The sequence below is a fragment of the Leptonychotes weddellii genome, chromosome 12 (assembly GCF_054177405.1).
Source record: "Leptonychotes weddellii isolate Sample4059 chromosome 12, ASM5417740v2, whole genome shotgun sequence".
Lineage (NCBI taxonomy): Eukaryota > Metazoa > Chordata > Mammalia > Carnivora > Phocidae > Leptonychotes > Leptonychotes weddellii.
This window is the reverse complement of record NC_138380.1, coordinates 12,957,285-12,980,434: the sequence shown is the minus strand read 5'-3', so window position 1 is coordinate 12,980,434 and position 23,150 is coordinate 12,957,285. Positions and strand designations below refer to the sequence as shown.

General features: G+C 38.2%; 1 protein-coding gene across 1 annotated transcript in view; it reads left to right on the top strand.

Annotated features, from left to right (window-relative positions):
* Positions 1–23,150, top strand: part of UBN2 (ubinuclein 2) — a 75,050-nt gene that overhangs the window by 23,984 nt on the left and 27,916 nt on the right. Inside the window, exons 4-11 of the mRNA XM_081800017.1 lie at positions 2,971–3,108; positions 4,002–4,105; positions 6,763–7,252; positions 12,768–12,838; positions 18,251–18,380; positions 21,080–21,198; positions 21,920–22,033; positions 22,818–22,961. Coding sequence (XP_081656143.1) covers positions 2,971–3,108; positions 4,002–4,105; positions 6,763–7,252; positions 12,768–12,838; positions 18,251–18,380; positions 21,080–21,198; positions 21,920–22,033; positions 22,818–22,961 — 1,310 coding nt within the window. The remainder of the gene's footprint in view (positions 1–2,970; positions 3,109–4,001; positions 4,106–6,762; positions 7,253–12,767; positions 12,839–18,250; positions 18,381–21,079; positions 21,199–21,919; positions 22,034–22,817; positions 22,962–23,150) is intronic.

Here is a 23,150-nt window from a genome sequence, read left to right as displayed (position 1 = left end):
AGAAAGGTTGACAAACCTTTTTGTAGGTTAAGGGATAGAATGTTTTTAAGAGTCTTGACCTTGATATGAAACACAAGTCAAAATTCCTAGATTCTAGACTTGACTCGGTTTCTAAAGATTTCTAAGGAAATCTTGTAGCATTACCCAGTTTTCTCTGCTACAGTCAAAATATTTGAATAAAGTGTTTTCAGACTGACTTTTGCAACCCATAATTGGATTATATATCAATTTAGAGAGTGTGGCCAACATTTTTAATGAAAATGAAGTAGAATAGAATAGGAGCTACCATAGCAAATCATAGTAGATTATGTTTTTTTTAATGTGTATATGTGTGTGTGCATGCACTGGGTTTTGATGTGTAATGTATTTTCCACTTGGGTGGTGGTGAAGAAAATTTGAAAGCTACTGCTTTAATAAATAAGGACAAATTTTGTAGGTATAAGTTGTTGTATAGAAATTTTAGAATTAGTTGCTGACATTTAGAGGACAAGGTAGGTTCCTGCTTTGTAAGAGGAAATTGAATTAGAATACATCTTGTTTATTGACTTGCCAAATAATTTTGTGTCATTATCTTTAATAGATTATTGGGTTCTTTTTATGAGATAATTCAGACATAAGACAATTATAATCCAACCAGATGATTTTCTGTTCTTTTCATTGATTGTATTACCAGTAAGCTTTCACTGTTTGTAATTATTTGATAGAGAGTGAAAATAATCTGGTTCTATTTAATTGTCAGAATCATGTACTACTTATTACTATAAATACCTGAAAATAAATGCTTTTGAAGATTATTTTTAGTCTCACTGATACTGCCAAATTTTGTAAAGACTAAAAGAAAATGTTTTTCTTTATTATTAATAAATTATAATACCAGGCATGAGTAACACTTTTATTTAGGTTGTTTCTTTTAAATTTCACTAGATGTTGTCATTGTTACACAACCCCAAAGTATTGATGTTAAATGATTTCCTCTGGGTCACAATTGCCAGTCATTGAAAGGATCTAAATCCAGGTCTTCTGGTTTTCAAGTTCAGTGCTCCATTGCCTCTTAACACATTGTACTTAAAAGGCTGAATTAAATATGCATAAAGAGCTTGTTCTCCTGAGGAGTGTTCCGATAGGGAAAGCTTAGTAAAATACTGCCGCATACAGATGTTGAATATACCCATGTTGCCCTATAATGTAGTGATGAACTTGTTTCCTGTCGGAGAAGCTGCTTGGTGTAGTGGATAGTTTGAAATACAGCCAGAGCCTCTACCAGAAGCTTAAAAAATTATTCTGACAAGGTTCTTAACCTCTAAATTTGGTTTTCACTTACAAAATGGGAATAAAACTTGTCTTTTTTGCCTCAAAGGTATCAGGAGGACCAAGTGAAATAATTTATATGAAGAAGCATTGTAAATTATAAAGCAGTGTAAGGGAAAAGTACAGATGTGTTTGTCACAATTGCACATTTCCAAAAATAATTACTACAAAGTCATTTCACTTTTAATTCTCTACTCTTCACATCACTCCTTTGCTTACAGATAGTACTGGACCCTTTCTGAAGGTTTTACCCATAGGTCTTTATAATAGCCCATCATGTGAAGCAATTCATTCCTTTTCTCCCCCCCACTTCATTACTTTTTGATTCAATATGATTAAGCTGGAAATTCTTTCTTTTTCTAGTCAACCATTTAATTGAAAAGGATACAGGTTAAAAGCAAAATTTTTGTACTTAGCCTTAATATTCTTACAGTAACTAGTACATTCTCTGTATTCCTTGTCCATGGCAAAGGATTCTCCTTAAAAATCTAACTTTCTTAAAAATGTAAAATATGAAGAACCTGTAAGTAGAGTTCTGGGGACCTCCGGTAGCAGGTATCTAGCTCTGTTAGATAAGTAGTTCCTTTTTTCTCAACCACTATGGACTCCATCATTTGGTGAAGGTTGACCTTCATTTAAAGTTTGCTTTTTGTCCATTTTCATCAGGTGAGAAGTGATAAACTTTAAAATCCAAGCTTAGAGGACATCATCTTAAGTGGTATTTTAGGTCTGACCGTCAGTCTAGTTTAGATAATTTGCATCTCTTGCTCCAAGCAAAGTACCTGTCTCATTACAGTGTATGCTTACTGAACTGGGCAGTTTTTTTCTGCTTCCTTTTTAAACACACATGCTATTTTTGTTTTAAAAATTTTCACCTTGGGTGCCTGGGTGGCTCAGTCGTTAAGCGTCTGCCTTTGGCTCAGGTCATGGTCCCAGGATCCTGGGATCGAGCCCTGCATCGGGCTCCCTGCTCCGCGGGAAGCCTGCTTCTCCCTCTCCCACTCCCCCTGCTTGTGTTCCTGCTCTTGCTATCTCTGTCATATAGATAAAATCTTAAAAAAAATATTTTTTTTTTTCACCTAGAAGCTTAGAGCTAAGACAGAAGAAATAACTTTGTTATTCTTTATAATCTCCTTATGAGTAAAATTATATACTGATATGATAGGAAATGAAATTTATTCTTTGCCTGGACATTTAGTCATCTGTTTTAACTTGTTTCAATTTCTCATCAGAATCATTTGTTCTTGGGGTGCCTGGCTGGCTCAGCTGGTAGAGCATGTGACTCTTAATCTTTAGGTTGTGAGTTTGAGCCCGATGTTGGGTGTAGAGATCACTTAAAAAATACATAAAGATTTATTTAAAAAAAAAAGAATCCTTTATCATTAAGAATAGTAGTAGTGATCTTTAAATTTTTCTCAGCAGATAATAGATAGAATTTGCGTTGTTATTCCAGAATTTCCGTTCTTTATAAATACTGAGTAATCCAGGCTCATTTTTATCCCAGGTATTAACTTTTTCTAAATTTATTCCACAAACATCCTCATTGCATTCAGCTTTGTAGTTAGGATTTAAGAAAGATGCTGACATAGTGATTGAATTTCTTTGAGATGTTTATAGAATTAATAATAGCCTATGTCTAAAACCTTTTTTTTTAAAATATAGTATGACGAGTTAGTTCCTGCTTCTCTAACAACAAAATATGGAGGCTTTTACATCAACACTGGCACTCTGCAGTTTCGCCAAGCTTCAGATACTGAAGAAGAAGATACTACAGACAACCAAAAGCACAAGCCGCCCAAAGTAAGTTTATCCAGCATTGCAATAGTAATGAGTGTTCAATTAATAGGGTGTACTTTTTAAATTAACCTGTGAATGTAAGGAAAAGTAAAATGCTAACATTGTTTAATGAATCTATAGTTATTTACATGCTCTAAGGTAAAATTATGTAGATAAGGGGAAATTGATACATCATAGTAGAATTGTATTTTCTTTTAAAACTTCTCTCTCCATATGTGGTCTAATAATCTACTGTTTGGGGGTTAAGGGTAAGTTTCTAGGATAAGTTAAGACTTGGTATAGAAATAGGGGCACCTGGGTGGCTCAGTTGTTAAGCGTCTGCCTTCAGACTTGGTATAGAAATGATTAAAAGCCATTACCTTTCCTAAGATGTAATTTATAAAGCTAATTCTATGGAATGTATATATTGTTTTAGGAAACATACAAAGTGTCCTTAGTTAAGTGTTTCTTCAAGTGTGATCCAAGGACTTACTTGTACCAGAATCACCAAAATGTTTGTTAAAAACCAGGCAGTGGGGCGCCTGGGTGGCTCAGTTGGTTAAGCGACTGCCTTCGGCTCGGGTCATGATGCTGGAGTCCCGGGATCGAGTCCCACATCGGGCTCCCTGCTCAGCGGGGGGTCTGCTTCTCCCTCTGACCCTCTTCCCTCTCTTGCTATCTGTCTCATTCTCTCTCAAATAAATAAATAAAATCTTTAAAAAAATGATATTATCCTATTTATTTAAAAAAAAAAAAACCAGGCAGTGTTCGTAAACTCCAAGAATCTGCATTTATAACAAGCACTCCTAATGTACACTGAACTTTGAGAGAAAACACTGCCCTGGATGGTAGATTGATAACATCAAAGAGTAACCCATTGATACTCAGATAAGTGATACATCTTCTATCATTTGCAGATTCCCAAAATAAAAGAAGATGATATTGAAATGAAGAAGCGGAAGCGGAAAGAGGAAGGGGAAAAGGAGAAGAAGCCAAGGAAAAAAGTACCCAAACAATTGGGGTACGTAAAATTAAACATTATAAGGTTACAGCATGACTAGCTGCCCTTTTAGAAAGATATATTTAGCATTAATTCATTCAGCTTAGCTGGGTCTAATTTAATACTCTATTTATAAATGACTGTTAACTTATATTTTAATAATATATTAAGTATAAGTTATTAGTAAATAGAAAGCTTTGTCATCTTAGTTTTTTTTTTTCTGCACATATATACTTTATTAAATTTTACTAGTATTCTGTAAGGGAAAAACACACAGACGAGTAGGCTACATTGAAGAAATCTTATTTTTATAAGAGAGTTAAGCCTTTAAGATATTTCCAGGTATTATCTTCAGTCATGCTTCTTACCTTTATTCTTGAACTCCAGGTAATATTCAGCCCCTACAGCTACCACAAATGCAGTAAATCCCCATTTGAATCCTTTTAACAATGCACCAACAGAGGAAACATTGTTTGCAAAGGCACCCGTGTATCTCCAAGCTCCATTGCGCCCCATGGATCCCTAGCCCGTGTGCAGTCAGCTTCTCCTGGACGGTTTCTAATGGTGTCCCTTCTATCTTCCATTGTTTATAATCTGGAAGTTCCGGAGCGCCTGGGTGGCTCAGTCGTTAGGCATCTGCCCTCAGCTCAGGTCATGATCCCAGGGTTCTGGGATCGAGCCCCGCATCGGGCTCTCTGCTCAGCGGGAAGCCTGCTTCTCCCTCTCCCACTCCCCCTGCTTGTGTTCCTTCTTTCACTGTGTCTCTCTCAGTCAAATAAATAAATAAAATCTTAAAAAAAAAAAAACATATGTAAAATCTGGAAGTTCCAGTTTACTATGGCCATGTTCATGCCCATATCTCTGGGCCATATCTGACAGCAATCTGACCTCTCATGACACCCAGTATTCAGTGTCATCTTAGATTTTAATTAATTAATTAATATCGTATTGATTGATTGATAAGTAGAAGGCTTTATCATTTTAGAGACTCATGATGTTTTAGATCAGATTTACATATTAGTTCATTAAGTATTTTGCTCATTACAACTTTTTGCCAACAAGAACCAGCTTGAAAAGATGGTATAAACCTTGAACAAATGTTTTAAACTTTTTGTGCTAGAACTAAGCTAATTAGATGCCTGGAGATTGAGGATTGGCAGTAGTCTTTGTGTGAACAATTTATAGTTGTTTTACTATTTAAAAAGCCAGTTATTTAGCTCTGCTTCACACTTGTAACTTGTACAGTGTAACTTCACACTTGTAACTTTAGGTAATGATATTGTCTCTAAAAATCAAGTAGAATTTCTCAAAAAAGTTATAAGAATAAAATGTTTGTACCATGCATTCATAAAATTACCAGTTGTTCTTGCTTCTCCATGACTTTTTTTGGAGAACGAAGGGACAGAAACTATGAGAGGCTTGATTTTCTTCCCCTCCTTACCAGGGGAGGTGCATCTGAATTTTTTGGGTTATCAGTATTCAAAAGGATATAGGGAGGTATTTATCATCCTGTAAGCATGAGATTTTAGTGACCCTGGAGTCATTAAGTAATTAAGGAAAAACATATATTACTAATGCATTTATTATTTACAAGTAAACTTCTTTGGGAACAAAGTCTATAATGCCTTTTATTGAATTTGTCATTTTCTCAAATTCATAGCTTATTCATGCAGCAAATATTTATTAAGTACTTGTTGTATACCAGGTATTGTTGTGGTTTGGAGTATATAACAATAAATGAAACATGGGCTTCCCTTGAAGGTACAAATCATCTTTTTTGATTCTGTAGTGTGCATAGAAGAATATAAGCCATAGAATGTAGAAAAGGTGTCTAGAGAAAGTGATAAACTGAAACCATCTTTTCCCCATGGTTTCTGTAGGGAGAACATTGTCATAGAAAATTACCCATATATGATTGCCTCACATGGCTGTTCCCAGAATGGAAAGTGAAAATGATCAGAAGGTAGCAGCAGATAGAATAGGGTCTAGAAAGATTTTGCATTTCTTTGGCAGTTTGTAGCACAAACCACCTGGAGTTGGAGCGCCTGGGTGGCTCGGTTGTTAAGCATCTGCCTTTGGCTCAGGTCATGATCCCACGGTCCTGGGATCAAGCCCCACATCGGGCTCCTTGCTCGGCGGGGAGCCTGCTTCTCTCTCTCCCTCTCCCCCCCCGCCCCCGCCCCGGTCCCCCTGCTTGTGCTCCTTGTCAAATGACTAAAATCTTTAAACAAACAAACCCCACCTGGAGTACCAGCTTAAAGTTGTACTTGTGTGAGCTCTGGTTGTAAGCAACTCTGTTTTCAGCGAAAGTGTATTTCTTTACTAGGTTAATTTCTTAGGTGACCACTTTAAAGAAGTGCTTAAGAATGTGAACATTCCAAAAGGAGTAGTAAGTTTAACTTCATATATTCTCATAAACCTGAGCTACATTCAGTTTTGTTTCTTTCTGTTAACTTTAGTCTATTCATTTTCTTCACTCTGATGGCCATTTACCTGTCGACCTTTCCTCAGTGACAGTCCAGATGATGAGGAAGATGCTGTGATAAAATGATAATTAATAAGAAATTTGCTCTCCCACCTATCAGATGATTGTTTTGATGATCTGTGTCTGCTTATTTACATGAGGCTTTAAACGTTAAAATCGTACATAGCCTAATGGATGACTTTTTTCTTCACAGAGTTGTGGCTCTGAATTCCCACAAGTCTGAAAAAAAGAAGAAACGTTATAAAGATTCTCTTTCTCTAGCTGCCATGATACGAAAATTTCAGAAAGAGAAGGATGCATTGAAGAAGGAGCCTAACCCCAAAGTCCCAGTGAACTTAACGACCTCCTCTCTGAATAAACCCCCCTCCACTGCTGTAGCATTGGGAAATGATGTCCCGGACTTAAATCTGAACAGTGCTGATCCAGACCTCCCCATTTTTGTTGGCACAAATGAACATGAACTGTTTCAGGAAGCTGAAAATGCCCTAGAGATGCTAGATGATTTCGACTTTGACAGATTACTGGATGCTGCTTCTGATGGTAGCCCCCTCTCTGAGTCAGGGGGAGAGAATGGAAACACCACCCAGCCAACCTATGCCTCTCAGGTTATGCCCAAGGTAGTGCCTACACTCCCAGAGGGTCTACCTGTCCTTCTTGAAAAACGCATTGAAGACCTCCGTGTAGTAAGTGTAATAATCCCCTTGTTTCTTATTTGCTACATGAACTTAACAATAAATGCTTTTTGTAAGACAAAAATAATAACCCATAATTCCAGCACCCATATAAAGAACTTATAATTTTCTATATTTCCTTTTAGGCATTGGCTGTACACATAGGCCTTTGATTTTAAGTAGAAATATGTATAACTATAGTTATAGCATCATATGGGTGATCATTTTATTATTTTATTTCATCTTATACATTTTTTAAAGATTTATTTATTTTAGGGGCGCCTGGGTGGCTTAGTCGTTAAGCGTCTGCCTTCGGCTCAGGTCATGATCCCAGAGTCCTGGGATCGAGCCCCGCATCGGGCTCCCTGCTCAGCGGGGAGCCTGCTTCTCTCTCTCCCACTCCCCCTGCTTGTGTTCCCTCTCTCGCTGTCTCTCTCTCTGTCAAATAAATAAATAAATAAAATCTTTAAAAAAAAAAAAAAGAGTAAAATACTTTAAAAAAAAAAAGATTTATTTATTTTAGAAAGAGTGAGAGGATGCTTACACAAGCGAGCATGAGGCGGAAGGGGCAGAGGAAGAGGGAGAGAATCCTCAAGCAGATTCCCCACTGAATGCGGAGCCTGAAGTGGGTCTTGATCCCAATACCTTGGGATCATGACCTGAGCTGAAATGGAGTCGGACACTTAAACGACTGAGCCACCCAGGTGCCCCTCATCTTATAAGTATTTTTCAGCATAGGTTTCATAAATACAATTTTTATTGTAAAAAAAAAAGTCGTGTAAAGACAATAGAGGGAAGATAGGAGCAAATAGTAACATTTCAAAAGTATACCTGAACTTGGTCCAAACTATATTGACATCTAGTTCTTTTATAATTGATTTTTCCAGCTAATCCTTTCCAGCTAATCACATTTAGTAAGCATGCACTGTGTTCCTATTAGGACAAACTTGAGAGCTGAGCTTTAGCACATCACATTAGATACCTCTCTAGATTGACTTGGCTTCATAATCTTTGTTTAACTAGCTGCAAATCCAGATAAATGTCATCACACTTACCCATTTAATCTCAGGGAGATAGTATTTTGACTTAAAATAACATGCCAGTGGGCGCCTGGGTGGCTCAGTGGTTAAGCATCTACCTTTGGCTCAGGTCATGATCTCAGGGTCCTGGGATCCAGCCCCAGGTCAGGCTCCCTGCTCAGCAGGGAGTCTGCTTTTCCCTTTCCCTCTGCCCCTCCCCCCTCGCCAAACCTAGCTTAAAATGCCCTTTCTGATTATTTTGATTATTTTATTTTTTTAAAGATTTATTTGAGAGAGAGAGAGCATGAGAGGGGGGAGGGTCAGAGGGAGAAGCAGACTCCCAGCTGAGCAGGGAGCTGGATGTGGGACTCGATCCTGGGACTCCAGGATCATGACTTGAGCTGAAGGCAGTCACTTAACCAACTGAGCCACCTAGGTGCCCGATTACTTTAATGTGTTTATTTGAACCCACACCATATTTTAGTCCTAATTTTTTTCCTGACTACAAAAGTGAAATGCACAATACAAAATGTATTATCATACGTAGGGAAAGATCCCCCATAATCTGACATTCCCCACTCCCAGCAGAGAACCACTATTAAATTATTTATTTTTCTAGATCTTAATCCATGCATTTGCAAATGGTATAGTATTATAAAAAATAATTAATGAGGTGGTAATGTATGGACTATTCACCTTGCTTCTTTCTCCTGGGATTATAGTAACCCAACTTAAGTCACATTTTAAAATTTACTAATCATCTTTATATTTATTTCTCATAACTTTTCCTAAAATTTAAATATCTGATTACAGGAATATTTAGATTTATTTAATTTTTCTGGTAACTGGCCCACAGATTTGGTTTAGCAATTCTGTTTTTTATTCTTTAGCATTTCTTCTGAAGTGACTTAATTTTAGTTCCCCTGTATTTTTACTTATTTTAATGTACTTCATTAGTCCAGAACTTAGCAAAGTCTGTTAAAATATCTCATTGCCAGTATTTCTTAGGTTATAAATTGTGTTTACCATCGTTTTTGCATTATCATGATGTGTTGTTTGACCTATAAAAGTCTTGATCTTTGTGATGATTATCATTTGAAGGTGACTTTTTGTGCTATTACTGCCTTTTACCTTGAATTCAGTTTTGTCTGACTTACTGTCTCCTGTCTCTTTATTTTTACATATAGCTTTTCTCATCATTTACCTTCAACCTCTTTGATTTTCTTTATTTTAGCTTTTTTTTTTTTAAATTTATTTGACAGAGAGAGACACAGCGAGAGAGGGCACACAAGCAGGGGGAGTGGGAGAGGGAGAAGCAGGCTTCCCGCCGAGCAGGGAGCCCGATGTGGGGCTCGATCCCAGGACCCTGGGATCATGACCTGAGCCAAAGGCAAACGCTTAATGGCTGAGCCACCCAGGCGTCCCTTTAGCTCTTTTTCTTACAGACAGCATGTAATTTCTTTATTGACCTCATCTGAGTCTTTTCTCTTTTAACAAATGATTTTATCTTTTTACAGTTGTTATAATTATATAGTTGATCTTTGTCAGTTTCTTTTTTATCCGTTCTCTTACTCATCTCTTTTGTTTTCATTCTTTTGCTATTTTCTGTGCTTATTTTTTGAAAAGTATACAATCTGTAGTCTCAGTAATAAGTAGGTTTTTTATTTAATCTTCTCAGCTACTCTGTGTAGGAAATACAGGTATTATTTCCTTTTTATGGTTAAGAAACTTGAGGTAGGTTAAATAGCTTGGTCAGGTCCATGCAACTAGTAAGTGGTGGAGCCAGAATTTAGCCACAAGGGTTCACCTGACTCCAAAGTATGTATGTGCCTTTTGCTATCCCATGTTGCCTATCCCTAAAACCTTTAGTTTCTTCTAGGTTTTAAAACGTGTTAGTGATGTGACCCACATTTTGCAAGATACTTTTTTTTTTTAAGATTTACTTATTTGAGAGAGAGAGAATGAGAGAGAGAGAGAGCGCACATGAGAGGGGGGAGGCAGAGGGAGAAGCAAACTCCCTGCTCAGCAGGGAGCCTGATTCGGAACTTGATCTTGGGACTCCAGGATCATGACCTGAGCCGAAGGCAGTCACTTAACCAACTGAGCCACCCAGGCGCCCTGATTTGCAAGGTATTATTAATAATAATAGCTCTTGGGGTGCCTGGGTGGTTCAGATGGTTAAGCCTTTGCCTTTGGCTCAGTTCACGATCTCCAGGTCCTGGGATCGCGCCCCATGTCGGACTCCCAGCTCAACAGGGAGCCTTCCTCTCCCTCTCCCTCTGCCTCTTCCCCTGCTTGTGCTCTCTCTGTCTCTCTCTCTCAAATGAATAAATAAAATCTTTAAAAAAATAAAATAAAAATAATAGCTCTTGTTTATTTAGCAGAAACCTGTACTCTGTATTTAGTACAGTGCTGCTGTGTCTCACATAGCATTTACCAATCAGGAGACAGCACCCTGATTGGGTTTAGTGTACTTTACCTACTGTGTAGTCTAATCCTCCAACAATCAAGTGAGGTAGGTAGTATTCGTCCATTTAATAGATGAGGAAACTAAGGTTCAACAGGTTAAGTGATTTGCCCAAGGCCATGTAATTTTTAAATGGCTGAGCCATGATTCAAAGTCAGCATTTAAAGGCAGGACCATGGAGCTCCATAGTAGGCACTCTGTCTGCTGTGTTATGTGCCATTCAGTTTCACTTAATAAAATTGGTTAGTAATGAGTGTATTCCATCTTGTAAAATCTTTGTCATATCTTATATACCAAAAACTGTTCTCTCTCTCTCTCTCTGTAATAGCCCTGCCAGGTTTAATACAGGCGCTCCCTAACTCCTTAGTAGGAAATCATCAGTGAGAAGTTTGATTTCACTTACTGGTATCTATGACTTCGCTATATGTTTTCTTTTGAAATATGAGATGGTATTTTTTCTTTGGGAGGTAAGAAGTCATCCTTGGCTTAAATGCTCATGTCTGTGTGATAAGGAATTGCTTCTTGTGACTCTTTTCTTCCTTTGCAATATTCTTCCACTGTTCAACCTCTTGACTTTTTTTGATTCATTTCTTGAAGTTTAGTTTTCCTTATGCCTTTCATATATTTCCACCCCCTGCACATACCCAGTTTCATTCTTTCTGAGAAGTACTGAGGCCCATCTTAGCAATTTTCTTCTATTTATTGCATGTACAGTTGTCAAATAACTTGGTGGATTGACAGAGTCAGCATATGGCTTGCTCAGATGATTAGATCAGTCTTCTTGATGTTTTATATCTCATGGACTGCAACTACATTGTTTGTGATTTTCCCAGTAAATTTTGCTTATGGTAGGGTGTGCTGGTATACTTGATTTCTGGTCACCTGGTCGAGGTGACAAACATAATGATGAAATTAAGCTCATTGCATGAATTTTTGCTTATCGCTTGTTAATAACCTCGCCTACGTTTTTTTTGTTGTTAGTAATTAGGTGGAACCTAGGCTGGCTGCAGTAAGCAGGTATCTTGGTACAGGGTGGCAGTGTTGCGCAGTTGAAGTCAGAAAGCTTGTGGTCTGAGTCCTGAATCCACCACTTATTAGTAGTAGTGGGAGCATGTCATGTAACCTCTGACAGATTTAAGCTTCCTTGTTTGTATAGTGGGGGCTGTCATACCAATGTCATTGGCTGTTATGAGGATTAAACATGGTAATGAGTATAACATATAGAATATCAGACAGATACTTTGTAGACACTGTCGATAGAAAGTGAGATATCCGCTTATCTTGGAGATCACAGCAATAATTAATAAACCCATGGATAGTCAAAGTCCACAAGATACACAAAGCACTAAAAAGTCTCGTACGTATAATTTTGTTAATTTAGCAGGATTAAGAAAAATTAAATACAGAGATAATAGGAAACAATGGTATATATGCTAAATTTGTTTCAACACTCTGTAATTGCCTACTCATGCCAGGGGCTAAGCTGGTTATGGAGGATACAAAGTAATGTAAATCACAGTAGCCCCACCCTCAAGAAGCTTATTCTTTAGTAAATAGATATGGAAACAATGTGTTTATTGAAAGCATATTGACAGGACCCCTGGGTGGCTCAGTCATTAAGCGTCTGCCTTCGGCTCAGGTCATGGTCCCAGGGTGTTGGGATGAGCCCCATGGCGGGCTCTCTGCTCAGTGGGGAGCCTGCTTCTCCCTTTCCGTCTGCCTGCCTCTCCCCCTGCTTGTGTGTGTGTGCACGCGCGCGCGTTCTCTCCGTCAAATAAATAACATCTTTAAAAAAAACAGAAAGAGGGGTGCCTGGGTGGCTCAGTTGTTAAGCGTCTGCCTTCGGCTCAGGTCATGATCCCGGGGTTCTGGGATCGAGCCCCACATCGGGCTCCCTGCGCTGCGGGAAGCCTGCTTCTCCCTCTCCCACTCCCCCTGCTTGTGTTCCTTCTCTCGCTATCTCTCTCTGTCAAATAAATCTTTAAAAAAAAAAAAAGAAAGAAAGAAAGAGAGCCATATTGACAATCTTATGTTTCTCTAGGCTGCCAAACTTTTTGATGAAGAAGGAAGGAAAAAGTTCTTTACACAGGATATGAATAATATTCTTCTGGAGTAAGTAATTTTCTTCTTTAATTAAAAAACCTAAGAAGTTATTTAAACTTTAAGAATTCATTTAAACATATAGTTGGTTACAACTTTACAGGTTGATATTATTTTAGATTTAAATGTATTTTTTTTTTGTCATTTTATATGAAAATGTCTTTCTGGAACAGCTCTGAGTATTCATATTAAATTTGGTATAATTTTCCTTCTACTTTCATTCAGACTTGGAAAAAATAATTCCATTGGTATCTAGCAAGGTTAATTATAATTCATACAAACATTTATAGCCAAATGGAAAGTATGGTTTAATGAAGAAATTCTGGTTGTGAGGTAGGAGAGAGGCAGTGTGGAGAAGACAAAAGGAAAAATGGGAAGGGGAAGCTGAAGGCTGAGATACAGGATACAGATTGTATTTAAATTAGTGACAGTTTTTACTGTTAGCTGGAGTGTGATACTAAGGAAGCTGCAGCTTCTAAGACTGTGGTCCAGTAAGCTGCCCTTGTAAACCTATTGGCTTATAAATTTTGACCATTGGTTTTAGAAGTGGAGTGTATAATTGGCTGCAAGCAGAACTGGGTGAAAAAAAGCAATCCTGGAGAAAGCAGCAGATTTTACTCCTCTCACATGAAAATAATGTGTGCCTGCTTTTGGTGGTTCAGTAGTATTATATACAAAGAAACAAGCAGTGTTTCCTTGAGAGCTTGTTTGGAGGTTCTAGCAGGGGAGCGCAGCTACTCATATACCCTTGACCGAAGAACGGTCCTCCTCTATCGGGGAAGGTCATCCTCTTCGACCGATCGCGCAGCTTCGGGCGGGACGCACATGGAGCGGTGAGGGAGGAAGGGGACACCCACCTAGCCAGCCAGATCAGCCGAATCAACTCTGGCGATCAATGGGGTGACAGATGTCGCAGCCAGATCACCCTCACATCCACAAGCAGTGTTTCCAATACTGTGTGTGAGTCCTGTCTTTTAAATATATATTGGAGGTAGTTTCTCATAAGATACAAAGGATGATGGACTGGTTTGCTTTGATAACTATTTTCTTTTTTTGTTTTTCCCCTCCCCCTTGATAACTATTTTAATTAAGTGCAATCTCTCTTTCTCCGGAGTACTTAAAAAATCTTTTTTGTCCCCCATGGACCCATGAAACACATAACCTGGTGTGCTACTGGTATGGTGACAGATGAATTTCTTGTTCATGTTCTTCTTTATTTTAGCCAGGGATTTTCAGATTGATTCTGTCTGCCTGGAAGTGAGGCGAATGCTTCCTGCCTGCACCAGCTCCTTTTACACCCCAGATTCAATAAACAGTGTAACCATTACTCATCGGAGCTGTCCCAGATTCCCTAATCAGGAATCTGACTGGCTGCTTTTTCTTTCTACTCGAGAGCCCTAAGTTTACTGGATCAGGTCCTTTTCCTATGACTGACACAGTGCTTTTTTATTTTACTCTTCTGTAAGAGGGACGGACTTTTTCTCCCCTGAGAGAAAGAAAGGACCTTCCTTGGGACATAACATCTCAGATAAGCAGAATATCAGCATTCCATTAACAGGCTTCTCTCTTTCTTCTTCTTCTTCTTTTTTTTTTTTTAGTAATCTCTACACCCAGCATGGGGGTCGAACTCATGACCCTGAAATCAAGAGTCACGTGCTCTACTGACTGAGCTGGCCAGTTGCCCCTCCCCGCCTTTAAAAAATGTTTTTAATTTTAAATTTTATTTATTTATTTATTTATTTATTTAAAAGTAGGCTCCATGCCCAATGTGAGGCTTGGACTCATGGCCCTGAGATATGAGTTGCATGCTTCTCCAACTGAGCCAGCTAGGTATCCCCCCCCCACCAGACTTCCCTTAAGCCTCCCTGTGTCTATCTTAAATCCTCTAGTTGGAGCCTGTTTTTTTTTTTTATTTCACACAGTGTGCTTCCAGTTCTATAAAACCGTAGTATTCAGAGTTTAATGTTCTCCATTTTAATCACTTATTTATGCCCCTGGCGTCTGTTTCTACTTCCCTAAACAAACATCCCTTGGTTCTCTGGACTGAATCGATCTTCTAAGGGCACATGGTACGTAATTATTTTGGGTAGTAAATTCCTATGAAATTGTCCAGGTGCATTGGCTCTGCTTCACCACTGCTTCCTTACTCTGGGCAGAAAGAGGGGTGAGTTTGTTGGAATAGGGAACCTTTCTCTTTTTGCTTAATTGAATTTGACTTGGATCAGCAGATATACAGCTTGCCAGCTTGATCTCTTCACCTATTTGCCCCTTTACCTCAAGCATACATTGCTAACAAAATCTTGATACTCTTTGCCTGTGATCCCAGTCCAGCCTGAGTTGTGTTCAGCAGTTGCTCTAAAGTTGTTCAGGGGCAGGAGGGATTTACATCCCTCTCATGTGTTATCAGTCGACACATCAACAGGCTTTTGAATTCTTGCTGTAAAGTAAGAACTATTTTGGATTTTGTGTTTGGGTTACTGCTCCCTAAGTCTTTCTTCAGTTTGTAGCTTTCAGTGGTTCTGTTATGTGGACAGTATTGGTAAGATATTTGGAATACTTGAGGAAGAATTCAGGAAATTAAGTAGATTCCAGAATTCACTTGGAGTTAGTCAGCTTTTCTTTTACTAGTGTTTTCAAACTGATTGAATGAGATATATATTCTGGGTTTTTATTAAGATTTTATATATTTATTTGAGAGACAGGGCATGAGTGGGGGGGAGGGGCAAAGGGAGAGGGAGAAGCAGACTCCCCACTGAGCAGGGAGCCTGACTTGGGGCTCTAGCCCAGGATCCCCGGGATCATGACCTGTGCTGAAGGCAGACAATCAACTGAGCCACCCAGATGCCCCTATATTGTTTTTTTTTTTTAAGATTTTATTTATTTAACAGAGAGAGAGACAGCAAGAGAGGGAACACAAGCAGGGTGAATGGGAGAGGGAGAAGCAGGCTTCCCACGGAGCGGCGAGCCTGATGCGGGGCTTGATCCCTGGGCTGAAGGCAGACGCTTAACGACTGAGCCACCCAGGCGCCCCCCCCCCCCCGCCAATATTCTGTTTTTTAAAAAGAGGGAGAAGGGTGCCTGGGTAGCTCAGTTGGTAGAGCATGTGACTCTTGATCTCGGGGTCATGAGTTCAAGCCGCACATTGGGTGTAGAGCTTAACTTTAAAAAAATAAATATAAAAAGAGGGAGTTGATGGGATAGGAAAATAAGTCCTATATCAACTATGGGGAAATGACTGTTTCTAAAATTCTGTGTGAAAATGCAGGTAAGACTAAGTATTCCTGAGCCAGAAGAATCCTGTTTATAAAGTTGACCATTGCTTCAGCTAGGGATTCCTATGTTGCGTTTCTTGGAGGCTTCCTCAGAGGCAAATGAGAGCCCTTGTAAAGATAGGGATATAGGGGCACCTGGGTGGCTTAGTTGTTGGGCAGTCTGCCTTCGGCTCAGATCGTGATCCCGCATAGGGCTCCCTGCTTGGTGGGAAGCCTGCTTCTCCCTCTCCCACTCCCTCTGCTTGTGTTCCTGCTCTCACTATCTCTCTGTCAAATAAATAAATAAAAATCTTAAATAAATAAATAAATAAATAAATATATATATATGGATATAATAGTGGGTTTCAAGCTTATTTATTTACAAAGTCCAGTGTTTGTCCTCTAATGCATTATCAGCAGATGGTCCCAGTATATTTTTATCCATTTAGAGCCTGTAGTGATCGCACGTTCATAATCTATTATCAGAGGTTTGAGACCCATCCATCATAACTTTCATGCATGGATATCTGCTTTGCAGATAGACTTCCCTTAAAGAAGCAAAAGAACCTGGTGGGTAGAAGGAGGCAGGCTCAGGGAAAGTTTGTTGCTTTAGGGGAAACTTTATTTCCCTGAAATGTGAAAATAACTGAAATTCAAACTTTTCATTACTGTGTGTTTTAGGTACTTCTTAGACCTTAGAAGATTGGAATTCTTAGGGAAAAAAAAAAAATTAAATGTGTGAGGGATGGGTGCTTAAATTATACTGTTCTCAGGTAGGAATTTGTTTATGTTTGTGATAGACTGATACAATCCGTAACCTTTAGGGTTAAAACGTTTCTCTGATTGGCTTAGGAGCAGGGAGTCAGCTCTTTGTGCTTTTGAGTTTCCCCCCCTCTTTGGAAACCACTGATTTTTATGTCACTGAGTCACTCTGTTCTTACTTCTCTTACTACTTGGAGTTTCTGTTTTATTTTCAGCTGCAACTAATCTTTAATAACGGGGTAAGCCTAGAAAGCCCCCTACCCAGAGTCTAGACTTTTAATTAAGATCCACACATAATGTTACTTAACCAAATGTTTATACACAGAACTCATGACAGTAGTAATTGTTTCCCTTATGATCCTCTGCATTTGACCTTCTGGTTCTTATGGATTCTAAGCATTTTTCCATTTGTATATGTGTTTGACTTCTCTAATACCAAGAATTTTTATTGCCAGTGCTAAGAGCATAGTTTTCCACATTTCATTGTTTCTGAAATTACAGTGTATCTTGTAGGTGAGGGACATATTTGATATGGGAGGGCTTCTTTTCTTCCCCAAAAGCTGTTAATTGAATCTTTGGATTCATCTTCTATTTGTGAAAATTATTTATTAAATCTATCTGCCCCTTCTTCTGTAAGAGAATGTGATGATTTGGACGTAGTTTGTTGCCAAGAGCCCCAGTTTGGTCTTGGCCTTCAAATTAACATCTGTTCCTATCTTTCTACAATAGCACTTGCCAGGTACAGTGTCTTCCATCTTGGAAGAAACCTCAATTATTTATTAGTAGACTTGTCTGGCTGAGAATATGGCGGCTGTTAAAACTCTTTTCCTTTTTTTTTTTTAAATAACTGTTAAGTTAAATACCCATTTAACAACTTATTTTTGGTCTAAAAAAACTAATTTACAAACGGAAACAGGAACTGAAGAATTGGAATAAATTGAACAGACTATTAAATATCTAGTTTGTGCAGTGCAGGCACAATATGGAGACAAAGATGGATGAAAAACAGTCTGTATCTGTAGCCAGAAGGGCTTCACCTCTTCCAAATCTGCAATTTTTTCAAACACCTGTAAGGAAAAAATATTCTAAATTCATCGAAACTGTGTCACTCTCTAGCTTAGCAGTTGCAATAGGGGAGAGAGGATATGAATATCTCTTTGAGGAAATGAGCTTTTAGTAGAGTTCCTATGTTTTATCCAAAAATGTAGACTTTGCCCCTGTTCTTCAAAAAATTATTCACCAGTTTATTTATGGTTATATAAATTCTCTCTCTATTTTCTCCTTGAAAAATACTGTCTAGGAAATCATGCAAAGATAAAACGAAAGAAGAGTCACTGCACTGCCTTTGCCTCCTTGCTTGTATCGGTACCTGAAAGAAATTCTGTACTATTTATTTGTTGTTTTTGTTCAGCATTGAGTTACAGCTACAGGAACTAGGCCCTGGCATTCGTAGTGGTGTCTACTCCCATCTTGAAGCTTTTGTGCCATGTAATAAAGAAACACTGGTAAAACGTCTAAAGAAGTTACATCTCAACGTCCAGGTGAGAGAAGGAAAATCCTATCCGTATCTGAGGTTTTATGGCCTTTAAAGAAACTGGTTTCTGTTTGGGGCTTTGGCATATTAGTTGCTTTATAGTCTTATTGTATGTATTGAATAACTGTAGGAGTTACCAAAGGCACATTGGATCGCTTGAAAAAAACTTACTTTTCAACAATTAATAAATCTAGATGAGAATGTTTTCTAAGGCATAGATTCTTGGACTGGTAAATTAACTTCAGTTCCACAGCTGACACAACTTTGCCCTCAACAAATATCTGACAGATTTATAACTCAGTTTTTTTATTACTGAAATGGATCTATGCAGATATGTTCACACCCACATTATACAAACCAGTGGAAAGAATCACAGGGTTACATGTAAACTTAGAGATTTTTTGGTGTAATCATCCATGTTTTGCTAGATTCTCCTCCGCTACCATCCCATAAGTAATTGTCCAAGTTTGAATGCTTCCTGTGGTCAGAAACATATTTCATTGTAATATCAGAAAATTCTTCCATGCACTGGGACAAATTCAGGTGCTTTCCACCCCATTGGTCCTAATTCTACCTTTGAGTCCATTCATAAATCTAATCATTTGTCACCTTCACAGCTTTCATGTTTTTGAAAGCTTGTATTATGTCCCCTTCTTCACTTCATGTAAAATGGTTTTTAGTACCTTCACTGTCCTGATTACTCTTCCCTTTATGATTTATTTGATTATATATTTTTAAAATATTTATAACTTGCAAGTAATGGGAAAGAACTTAAATAGTTTAAGACAAAAAAGAACATTTTTTTCTATCAATAAAGGTATTTCATGGAATTAAGGGAACTGATAATTTGGATTAACTCTTGTTTCTCTCTACCCATATCCCCGTGTCTCATTTTTATCCTTTTATGTGCATCTGAAAATACGATTGCTGTATTCTCAAGGTTTTATATCACAGAAAAGCCACACACACAGACTGACTCAGTCCTCTCATCCCAATCCAAGTTCTTGGGTCAGAAAATCTGATTATACTATCTTGAGTCAACCAAAATTTTTCTGGCCAGAGGTTGGGAGTCACATAGCACAACATGGCTGTCCAAGGCCCCCCATGGCTCTAATGGCGGAATGAATGTGGTGCCCTGGACCACTAGTGATGTGATCTGAGAGACATAGAATTATTTATTGTGTTATACAACTGTTAATAAAATAGTTCTGACTCTTGGTCTTGGCTCATTTCATGATCTCAGGGTTGTGAGACTGAGCCCTTTGTCAGGCTCTGCGCTGGGCATGGAATCTATCTGCTCAGGATTCTCTCTCTCCCTTTCCCTCTGCCCCTCCCCAACTCACTGCATGCTTGGATGCACCCACTCTCTCTCTCTTTAAAAAAAAAAAAAATTCTTTTGAATTGAGAATTCTTTGTCAGTTTAAAGCAGAGAAGTAAATGAAATTACTTGAGGTCACAGATTTTGTGTCTGTGCCTGGCCCCTTCAGACACTGACAGTTGGAGCTTACGTCCGTACCATCACATGACAGAAATGGGTACCAGTAAAAAAGGATCTAGAGGCAAGAGAACAACTTTTTATACATTATAAGATATTTTCTAAGGAACATTTCAGATTTGATGTTTGGAGTTATTTAATATCCCTTTTGGCTATAGAAGAAGACATCTGTCTTAGCCCTTGCTTTTCTTTATCTGGTTTTATCATGTGTACTTGTAATCCCTAAATATTATACTGTTTGATTTTGCATATTTTTGAGCTTCATATAAATGGAGTCATACTGTCTCCATACTTTGCAGCTTGCTTTTTTACACTGAACATTATGCACCTCAGATTTATCTATGTCTTTACATGTGGTGAACTCCATTTTTGGAGTACATTTGCCGTACAGTGTGTATGGTGTTCCATGCTATAAATATATCCCAGTTCATTCATTTTACTGTTGATGGATATTTGGGTTGTTCCCAGACAGATAGTCTCAGCTACGTAATTACGAAGTGATCACCTAGGAACCATGATACTGGATGTTCACATTTCTTTTAATGGAGTTTTTATAGCAGACACTGTCATATGTGCAATAATATTTATTAATTGGTATGTATGAAAATAGCAAGAGTCTTCCAGTTTCCTCTTTCTCTTTGGCCTTGACCTTGCATTTTTGCTTGCAGCATAAGTCACAATTAGGAACAATAAATGACAGAACAGGATGTCAACATCCTGTTGGTAGTCACCCAGACCAAATCCTATGTTCCAGTGTTGCAAAGCAATATCTTCTCTTATGGTACTGGTTCCCCACCATAATGGGTATCAACCAGCAGTAGTCTGCACAATGTAGATTTTGTTTTATTTAATCTTAAAGTGTCCATATAATTTATTGGCTGGGACATTTTTAAGAATGTAAAGGAATACATTGTGTGTCAACTAAACTCAAAAAATTTTTAAGAAAAAAGTGTAAGGAACACTATTAATTATGCTGGGGTAACAAGCAAAAACTGGGATTCTCATTGATTGCCTGCAAAGTATGGTCATCCTAATTTTATATCCAGTATGCATTATGAAAAGTCAGTGTGGTAGAAGAAGTGTCTGCATTTAAATATGTTTACATTAAAAAAATATGTTTACATTTCAAATCCCTAATCAGTGTCTTTTGTGGATCTGCTTTAATTTTTGTAAATGTGTTTTAAAAAACTTGTAGTATATTTTTTCCTCAGGATGATCGTTTAAGAGAACCTCTGCAGAAACTGAAACTGGCTGTTAGCAACGTGATGCCTGAACAGCTATTTAAATACCAGGAGGACTGCCAAGCTCGTAGTCAAGCTAAGTGTGCCAAGTATGTACCTCTTCTCTTTGGACCGGCTTTTGCATTTGAGAAGTATTTTTAGCTCCTAAGGATTGGTCTTGTGTAGACGTTCTCACCAAGTGGAAATCCACATATACCACTGAAATGGTATAATGGAGTATTTTCTAAATGACACAACACTCCCTATTCAGTTGCTTTGGTGTCAGAAGCAAAAGGTCTCTTGATCCAGTGTGTGGGTGTGATCCTAGCAAGAGCTGTGGTACTGGTCAGACATTTCACATGTCAGCCAATTTGACTGGCTGAAGTTGGACACAAATATTTTCTGAACCGAAAGGTAAGTATTCATGGCCTTATGTTACAGTTTGAAGACCTTATTTACCAAACCACTTTATAATGCATTTCAAAGTATTATGTATAAAGATAGATTCCCCATTTACTTTCCCTTTTGAGTTAACATTCAGTTAAGCATTTTAACAGGTGTCTCTGGAGCATATCATAGGCACTGCTGGGTTAAAACTCTGCTTCATGGGACGCCTGGGTGGCTCAATCGGTTGAGTGTCTGCCTTCGGCTCGGGTCGTGATCCCAGGGTCCTGGGATCGAGTCCCGCATCAGGCTCTTTGCTCAGCGGGAAGCCTGCTTCTCCCTCTCCTGCCTCTCCCCTGCTTGTGCTCTCTATCTCACTCTCTGACAAATAAGTAAATGAAACCTTTAAAAAATAAAACTGCTTCATAAAATCTTTTTCATTTTTAGGTTACAAACAGATGAAGAACGAGAAAAAAATGGATCCGAGGAAGATGATGATGAGAAACCAGGGAAACGTGTCATAGGACCAAGAAAGAAATTCCACTGGAATGACACCATCAGGTAAAATTGAACCGAAGCCTTCACTTTTAACCAAATAGATAATGGAGAACTAAGGTTTCTAATAAAAAGAATATATAGTAAATGGAAGAGTAGATTGGAAGCAACCAAAGATTAGTGTGTAGGAAAAATTCAAAGGAAGATTGACTTCATCCTGATATTCTTAGAGTGCTCTCACTTTTATTTTCATATCCTACTTTTTATAAGCTAATCTTCTTTTTTTTTTTTAAAGATTTATTTGAGAGAGAGAGAATGAGAGAGAGAAAGCACATGAGAGGGGGGAGGGTCAGAGGGAGAAGCAGACTCCCCGCCGAGCAGGGAGCCCGATGCGGGACTCGATCCCGGGACTCCAGGATCATGACCCGAGCCGAAGGCAGTGGCTTAACCAACTGAGCCACCCAGGCGCCCTATAAGCTAATCTTCTAATAAGTAAGTCATACTGGTTTCAGAAGATGAAGTACTCCATATACTTGTGTAATCAGTCATCTTTTTTACCAATATTTCTGTACCCCAAGTAGAGGGTTTGGCTGCAGGACTATCCCTTTCAATCTTTGGTGCCTAGATGAAAGGTATCAAAGGAAATTGTTTCATATTGGGGATTTGGCTGTAGTTCAATGAGTGATGTATGTTGGAAAGTTTATCTTCGTGTCATCTTCTGAATTCTTGAGATAATATTCTTTATTATTGCTGTCAGATTTATGTGCTTTTAAAAAAATCTGTTTCAAGCTTAATTTTCCACAATTTGCAGTCAGATTTATATATAAATATATATTTTTAATCTGTTTAGAACTTTGTTATGTAACCTTGTTGAGATCAAATTGGGATGCTATGAGTTAGAGCCAAATAAAAGCCAGTCCGCTGAGGATTATCTTAAATCCTTTATGGAGACAGAGGTGAAACCATTGTGGCCTAAGGGCTGGATGCAGGCAAGGTAAGAAATATGACATCCTAGATTTTACTTTACTTTCTTATTATTGCTATTATTAAAGATACATGTATATATACACATACACACATATGACATTCATTTTGCTAATACCTAGTCATCTCAGATGATCTTTGCCTTGAAAACTTCAAGCACTTAAAAGACAAAACAATTAGTCACATGGACATGGAGATA